The sequence below is a fragment of the Brachyistius frenatus genome, unplaced genomic scaffold, assembly GCF_029030835.1.
Source record: "Brachyistius frenatus isolate BFR_SWC_R1_liver_20210118 unplaced genomic scaffold, ASM2903083v1 Contig_805, whole genome shotgun sequence".
NCBI lineage: Eukaryota > Metazoa > Chordata > Actinopteri > Embiotocidae > Brachyistius > Brachyistius frenatus.
The window spans coordinates 1-8783 of NW_027211404.1; the positions used below are offsets into that span (position 1 = coordinate 1).

General features: G+C 48.3%; 1 protein-coding gene across 1 annotated transcript; it reads right to left on the reverse strand.

Annotated features, from left to right (window-relative positions):
- Positions 1-15: 15 nt before the first annotated feature.
- On the reverse strand, positions 16-8712 carry LOC138615237 (protein-glutamine gamma-glutamyltransferase 2-like; the record flags this gene model as incomplete). Its single annotated transcript, XM_069688822.1, has 5 exons — positions 16-330; positions 729-865; positions 1478-1638; positions 6479-6662; positions 8624-8712. Coding segments are annotated over 5 exons (722 nt in total), but the record flags the coding sequence as incomplete, so codon positions are not given.
- Between the last annotated feature and the right edge of the window lie 71 nt (positions 8713-8783).

The window sequence follows — 8783 nt, forward strand, 5'->3', positions numbered from 1 at the left end:
CTTTCCTCAAGTTTTCCCATCTAGCACAGGTGCACATATACGAGTATAACAAGAGGATACAAATAATAAGTGGATTAAAAAAACATAAAGCCTCAGGCCTCTATGTTAGCAGCAGCTCTGAATGCCACTGTAATTCAATTAAACTGAAATCTGTTGATGCAATGAGACTCTGTCCTGGCTCATTCTCCTCTCACAACAACAATAATGTAGCCTCTGATGTTCCTCAGTTTTTCGCTATCAAAGTTCACCAGGAGCACGTTGGAGCCAGAACTGCTGGGAATGAACTCAATACGGGCCTTGGCTTCTTGTGCGGCGCCCACGGCTCCAATCCTGCAGGAATCATACAAAGAGCAACATCAGCCAAACTGTTTTATCTCTGTTTGTAAGTACACAGCACAGGCAGAAAGCTGATATTTATTTTTAAGATATTCTCACTGTAACTGGGTAACAGAACAGCAGCTTATATTGAGAGCTGAAACTAACATTTCATTTATAACAGAACTAGGCATCCCAGTGTGACAGCTGCAGGGAAACGTTTAGAGGGGTTTTGGGTGAGGTTTGTTTGGCCTTGACTCAAAAGCTACATCAAATTTGATTACAGTACAGACATCTTCTTGTCCATTAAACAGCAGATAAACTGGAATGGGTGACAAGAGTAAAATGGCTCAGTAGAAAACAGTAGGAAAGTATAGAAATCTACGTAACAGTTACTGCTGCATAACACATACTTTGCTGTTATGGGTTTGCCGTCAGTGAGGTTGTTCCCCTCTATGGTGAAGCTGCAGTCCTGCAGCGGTTCTGGTAAAGGGTTCAACAGGGTCAGCTGTACCGTCACAGACTGGTTCACTGTGGCCTCTCCCTCCAGCTGCAGAGAAAGGTTTAGGAAAACAGGTTTCATAAAGTAAGAGTTAATATAGAAATGCAAATGTTTAAAAGTATCATGATGAACCTCTACAATTTAATTACAACTCACCAAATAAAAAAAGAAAACAGTGGAAACTTTTCAAATACTTTACTTTTCTGTACATGTGGATACCTGAGTCAAGGTTCAAGGTTCAGTATAGATATTCAAGAAGGAGGCTCGAGAGGGTGAACACCCAAGATTAGTGTCAACAATTCAGTATCTGACCAAAGATGAAATATAGTCCAAATCTGCTCTTCTGTTCACGAGTTATGATGTTAAATAATGGACAGAAAAGATTTTCTCCAGAACATTGTCATGTCACAGAGAAGTTGACCTAAGTTGACGAACGTTCGCATGGAATAAGACGTTGCAAAAACATCATGCCCCTGGACATGGCTGCCTTGTGAAAAACAGTTTATTAATGTACTTCATGCTTAAATTTATGTGCACTGATTTCTTGCTACTCAAGTTCAGTTTCGTCCAGGAATGTCAAAACACCATTTACTCACTCAGATATATTCTCCTGAAATGTGACATGTTTTCTGGTTTCTTTCACTGTCCCTCCATCCTTACCTTGATCTCTATTTCTGGCTCATCAAGCACGAGGGTCTTCTCAGACTTGTGGAAAGCGTCCAACCGCTTGTCGTAGGCGATGGTTAAGAGACGGATCAGCCTGTCGGAGGTGATCGCTGCTCCATAACTGTCATACTCCAGTTTGAGGGACAGGCACCTTTCTGAAAACACACATTTTATGCTTTAAGATATCATTAAGACAATGTCCAATTGAGAAATAGTTTTGACAGATAAAGACCTTGTGTGGTGGCGGGGTGTGGTTAGCTCAGCTGCGGGGGGCAGAGAGTGGGAGGAGTGGTTCAGGGAACGGTGCCGGGAAGGTGTAATGAGCACAGCTGAGCCGAATTTGAATGGATGAGCTCTCCCCTATAAAGGGAGCAGGGAGAAGGAGGCTCGGGAAGAGCGGTTGCACGGAGACATTAGTGTGTGGTCAGGACAAATAAAGGCATTTTACACCCGAACGTACGACTGAGCGTGTCATCTGTGTCCAGGAGAGACCCCGGTAGCACAAATCTTGCTACAGTGGCGCCCAATGTGGGGCATGGACACAGGTGAACAGCAGAGCGGAATGCCGACGCAGCTGATCGTCGTGTTCAAGCAGATGCTGGGCGGGATCACGGCGATGCAGCACGACCAGGCGGAGGCGAACCGCCAGCTCCTGGGCGCGTTGCAGGCCCAAGCCGAATGACAGACCCACCCCTGGGAACAGCTCGCGGCCTGGCCAGCGGCAGCCCCACCAGCGTCAGGACCGTCGTCATTCACTGGGGTGGCCATGCACAAGATGACGCCGGCGGATGAAGTCCAGTCCTTTATGGACATGTTTGAGTCGATGGCGGAGGCGTGTGCCTGGCTGGCAGCGGAGTGGGCGGTGCGACTCCTGCTTCTCCTGACAGGGGAGGTGCAGACAGCAGCTATGGAGCCTCCCGGGGCCAGACGACGGTACGTGGATGTGAAAAGGGTCATTATGGACCGGCTGGGCCTGTCCCCGGAGGACCACAGGATGAACTTCCGGGAGGCTAAGCTGGGGCCAAGGGACCGGCCATTCGCCTTCGCTCAGTGACTGAGGGACTTGGCGACCAGATGGCTGCAGCCGGAGAGCGCAGGAGGAGCGCCAGCGATGGTGGACAAGATCGTGGGGGAGCAGTTCACGGAGGGACTGCCGGCCAGGACAGTGGCATGGGTCCGCTGCCACCATCCGGCGACACTAGAGGCCGCCATCACCCTTGCCGAGGACGACCTCGCGGTTTATCCCAGCGGGCAGGGAGATGGTGGTCGGCCGCCAGCTGCAGCCCGACCGATTCCTGCGCCGCGGAGGAGGATCCAGCAACCGGGGGTGGCTCGGGCCCTGCCAGCTTCGCGGGCACTAACAACCCCCAGGTTCACTGATCCCACGGGTCAGGCCGGCCCCGGCACCCTTCCCAACCTGCAGGGGGTTCCTCAACCACCAGGGCAGGAGTGTTGGAGGTGTGGGCAGCCCGGACACTGCCAGAGGGAATGTCCGTTAATGGAAGCGGGACAGACGGTTCGGGTTGCCAGCCCTCCAACACCCTCCCCCGGTCCAGGAGCAATGTATCGCGTTCCGGTAAGGATCTAGGGGGGTACACATCAGGCGATGGTGGATTCGGGCTGTATGCAGTCGCTGATCCACCAGAGCCTGGTTCAGCCTGGGGCATTGGTGGAGGCATCGTGGGTGAGAATTAAGTCTGTGCATGGCGATGTTCACCATTATCCGGTGGTGGCTGTAGAAATTAGATATGAGGGGAAAAAACATAAAGTGAAGGCTGCGGTTAACTCCCGCCTTACGCACCCCCTAATCTTGGGGACAGATTGGCCCGGGTTTCATAAATTAATGGGGCAGTGTACGGGGGTGCGTTCACAACTGACAGGGACATGCGGGATGTGTGCTGTGCTCAGCGGCGACGCGAGGTTGTCCGACGCTGCAGAGAGGGAGGGGGAACCAGCGGAGACTCCTGTGGAGACTCCACCGGTTCCCGAATTACGCTCCATGGAGGATTGTCCACTTGAGCAGTCTCGGGATGATACTCTGCACTTCGCCTTTGACCAAGTGATCAGAATTGATGGTCAGCTGGTGCGCCCTGACGCAGCGCAAGTATATCCGCACTTTTCATTGATTAGGGACAGACTGTATAGAGTGAGTCGTGACACTCAAAAGGTCAAGAAAACACCCAGTTGTTGGTGCCGAAAAGCCGTCGAGAAATGATTTTCCAGGCGGCTCACTATAACCCGATGGCTGGCCACATGGGATATGATAAAACTCTGGACCGGATAATGGCCCGGTTTTACTGGCCGGGCATCCGGGGGGATGTGCGCTGTTGGTGTGCATCTTGCTCGGAGTGTCAGCTGGTAAACCAGCCGGCCATTCCGAGGGCGCCTTTACATCCTCTACCCTTAATGGAGTTCCCATTTGAACGTATTGGCACGGACCTCATCGGGCCATTTCACCGGAGCGCACGCGAATATTGCTTTGTTAGTTCTGGTGGATTACACAACACGATATCCCGAGGCACTGCCATTGCACAGCATTTCGGCAAAGAGTGTTGCGCAGGCTCTGTTTCAGGTCATCTCCCGAGTCAGAATCCCGAAAGAGATTCTGACTGACCAGGGCACCTCGTTCATGTCACGAACACCGAGAGAACTTTATGGATTACTGGGCATTAAGTCTATTCGGACCAGTGTTTATTACCCACAGACTGACGGGCTTGTGGAGCATCTGAATAAGACTTTAAAGTCCATGATTCGTAAATTTATACACGACGATGAACGTAATTGGGATAAATGGCTTGATCCTCTGTTGTTTGCAGTGCGGGAGGTCCCCCAGGCCTCTACAGGATTTTCTCCCTTTGAACTGCTGTTTGGCAGGAAACCATGAGGGGTGCTCGACCTGCTTAAGGAAAACTGGGAGGAGGGTCCGAGCCCCGGCAAAAGTAAAATTCAGTACGTCCTGGACCTGCGGGCAAAACTCCACACACTGGGTCAGATGTCACGTGAGAATTTGCTCCAGGCCCAGGAGCGTCAACAACGGCTGTACAACAGAGGGGCCAAGCTGAGGCAATTCACACCGGGAGAAAAGGTACTTGTATTGCTTCCTTCTTCCAGCTCGAAACTCCTCGCCAAGTAGCAAGGGCCCTTTGTGGTCACACAGCGAGTAGGGGACGTCGATTATGAGGTGGTGCGGTCTGACACGGGCGGAGCTACACAGCTCTACCACCTCAACCTCTTAAAAGCATGGAGAGAGGCGGAGTCTGTTTCTCTGGTGTCTGCGGTATCTGAGAGAGAGGAGCTGGGGCCAGAGGTTCCAAAGTCCACTAATCCTGCCTCGCTCCCTTATGACGCCCATCTCTCCGGGACCCAGAGAACAGACATAGCCCAGTTGCAGAAGCAGTTTGCTGATGTGTTCTCCCTCCTGCCAGGACGCACGAACCTCATAATGCACAACATTGAGACGTCTCCAGGCGTGACGGTGCGGTCGTGACCCTACAGGCTACCTGAACACGAGAAAAATTGTTCAGAGAGAATTGGCAGCTATGCTGGAGATGGGAGTAATAGAAGAGTCCAACAGTGCCTGATGTAGCCCCATTGTTCTTGTTGTCAAGAAGGATGGATCTATTCGGTTCTGTGTGGAATATCGCAGGGTGAATGATGTGTCACGATTTGATGCGTACCCAATGCCCCGGGTCGACGAACTCCTGGACCAGCTGGGCACTGCACGTTTCTTCATGATACTGGATTTAACCAAGGGCTACTGGCAGATTCCTCTCTCGCCAGAGTCCAAGGAAAAAACGGCCTTCTCCACTCCGTTTGGATTATACCAATTCACCACACTTCCCTTTGGGTTGTTCGGTGCACCGGCCACTTTCCAATGCCTCATGGACCGGTATCTGGGGTACCACTTGGGCGGCGGGTAGGTGCGCCCCCAGGTGGACAAGATGGCGGCTATCGCAGCCTATCCACAGCCCAAAACAAAAAAAGAGGTGAGGCGGTTTTTGGAGCTGGCGGGGTATTGCAGACAGTTTATCCCGGGCTTCGCGGAGCTGACCACTCCGTTGACTGACCTGACTCGGAAAGGTGCCTCAGATCCGGTCCAGTGGACAGAGCAGTGCCAGCGGGCGGTTGAGAAGGTAAAACAGGCTCTCTGTGTCCCACTTCTCCACACCCCTAACTTCTCTTTCCCCTTTACGCAGCAGACTGATGAGTCGAACAGAGGGCTGGGGGCTGTTTTGTCTCAGGAGGTGCGGGGGGTGGACTGCCCTGTTGTGTACATCAGCCAGAAGTTATCGGAGAGGGAGGCCAGGTACAGTACAGTAGAGAAAGAGTGCCTGGCCATCTGGTGGGCGGTCGACTCCCTGCGGTACTACCTGCTGGGACGCTCATTCACCCTCTGTTCGGACCACGCTCTGCTCCAGTGGCTCCACCGCATGAAGGATACCAACGCCTGGATAACTCGGTGGTATCTGGCATTACAGCCTTTTAACTTCAAGGTGGTCCATAGGCCGGGGCGCAGATGACTGTGGCTGACTTCCTCTCCCGCTCTCAGGGGGGGAAGGGGAGTAGGTTAGGCTGGATGGCTCCGCGGCCTAAGTCGGGCGGTGGGGGTATGTGGTGGCAGGGTGTGGTTAACTCAGCTGCAGAGGGTAGAGAGTGTGAGGAGTGGTTCAGGGAACGATGCCATGAAGGTGTAATGAGCACAGCTGAGCCGAATATGAACGGATGAGCTCTCCCCTATAAAAGGAACAGGGAGAAGGAGGCTGAGGAGGAGCAGTTGCACGGAGACATTGGTGTGTGGTCAGGGCAAATAAAGGCATTTTACACACGAACGTACGACTGAGCGCGTCATCTGTGTCCAGGAGACCCGGGTAGCACAAATCATGCTACACCTTGTTTCAAAGAGGTACCTCAAATTTTGGGGCATTTCCTAACAATTGGTTCATGTTTTTTGGTGAGTTCATTAAATTCACGGCTCACACTGACATCAGAGCTAACCTTCTCCAGGCAGCACCTCCACTTGAATTGAAGCAAATCCGCAGTTGTCTCCTCGTCTGCCGTTGTAGCTGACCGCTGTGGCTAAGAAGCGAAACTTGCAGGTCCTTGCATCTATGCAGTCGTTGGTGAGGATAGCGAACACCTCAAAGTTTGAGCCCACGATCATGTTGTTGGAGAGCTTGATCTTAAATGAGAATCATGAGGGGATTTTTGTTTAGGACACTCATGGTCCATCTAATAATAAAATTCATTCAAATGGATTTTACATTTCATTCATCTCGTCTAAATACAATCTGAAACAACATGATTCTGTTTGGATCAATATATCAGCTCTATATTAATTTATGTAAGGTCCAAATAATTTCAAAGCTAATTCACTTTGTATAGTTTTATCTCTGGCATAAACAAATCAATACAATCATGAATGTGGTTCATATTTGAATTCACGCCAGTTTGAAAACCACTTGTCATATCCATCTTGGTTATGTTCAACTTGTGACCGTTTAACTTACTCTGACTTGGCCACAGTCTGCTGCATGACTTTGACACCATTACTGTTTTGTTTCATTTCCTTCTTCTTTCGTTCTGTAGTTTAGACACAGATGATGTAATCTCTCTGAAGCTCAAATATCGATTTGAGTCCTTTTCTGTGATTTTTGCAGTGGTGTAATGTCACAAAGTAATAATACTTGGTTACAGTACCTAAGTATGTTTTTTTGGAGTATCTGAACTTGAATGGAATTTTTATATTTCTGTCAACTTTCACTTTTACTAAACAAAATATATATTTTTACTCCAATACATTTGAGCTACTTCATTACTACAAAATACAATTGGAGGGAATTTGATAGCTCGATAATACAGACTGCCCACAAGCAGCTCTGGTGAATCAGTGGTTGGAGCTTGAGAGCTCCATCATCAAGTGCTCTCAAAGACCTGCTTAAGTTTCTACATTGTATTTCCACTCAAGCCAAGGCATGTCTGATGCAAGCAAGTCGCAACAACATCATAATATCTGAACAAGATTAATCTTGATTTTCACTTGTAGCCACAGTGGCCCCGGATACAGTGTCGCTTTAACGCTTGCTTTTTTTTTTTTTTTAATTACAGCATTTGCTTTTACTTCTAAAACTTAAGTACAGTGAACCCTCGCTATAACACGGTTCACCTTTCACGGTCTTGCTGCTTCACGGATTTGCATCGTGCATTATGTTCTGCATTCTGATTGGCTAAACAGTCTCTCCGCTTGTTCTCTACCTGTTTGTCAATAACGTTGCGGTTTAATATGTACACGTAGCTTGCCAAATTAAAAATAATCGATGGTGGCATGTCGGTTTATAAGAATCTTTTTGCCCAGAAGAAAAAAGAGCGACAACAACTACCGATAACTATGTTCTTCTCTCGAAAAACCACACCTGCACCGCCGGCTTTAGAAGAAAAAACCGCTCCAGAGTGGAGTCAGGATGCAGCAGCTCAGTCAGAAGAGCAGTGAAATACACGAGTCACTATTTGTCCTACTGTACTTTGTATTTGTTTTCATAATCATTTTTCATTTCCTCCTGTTCTAATCCAATGACTCGGGTCGCAGTGGGGCGGTGCCGATCTCAGCAATTTGAAGCCTTCAGTTCGTATTGATGATTCAAATTATTATTTTACAGTACAGTAGTTATTTGTAAAAAAAAAAAAACATTTATACAGTACTTTTATTTGTTAAACAAATGCTTGGGCTTGTAAAAAGGTTTTGTTCTTTGGTTTCAATGTATTACGGAGTATTTCATTGTATAATAATTGTAAAAAAAATAAAGGTTACTACTTCACGGATTTCACCTATCACGGTTTCTATTTGGAACGTAACCCCCGCGAAAAACGAGGGTTCACTGTACATTTAATAACACAAATTTCCTTTTAATACTTAAGTTAAGTAAACATCGGATACTTTAAGACTTTAACTCAAGTCATTTTCTAATAGGTGACATTATCTTTTACCAGTTATTTTCTGGTAAGATATCTGTACTTTTACTCAAGCATGGCTTTCAGGTACTTTAAACACCAGAGGATTTTTGTTTATAGATATATTAGATACATATATATTTACAGTATTTGCTCTCCCCCTGGTACAACTGAATATGTATGAACATTAAAAACCTTGAGATGGAGTCCTGGCTCTTCTCCACTCTTCTGTAGCTTGTTGTGGTGCTGGGCCTTCTCATATACACGCCTCTCGTCCTCGGAGCCTGGGAACCATCAGGATTAAAAACAATAAATATTTTAAGCAAGATTTAACAGAGCAAACAGGGTTTTTTTT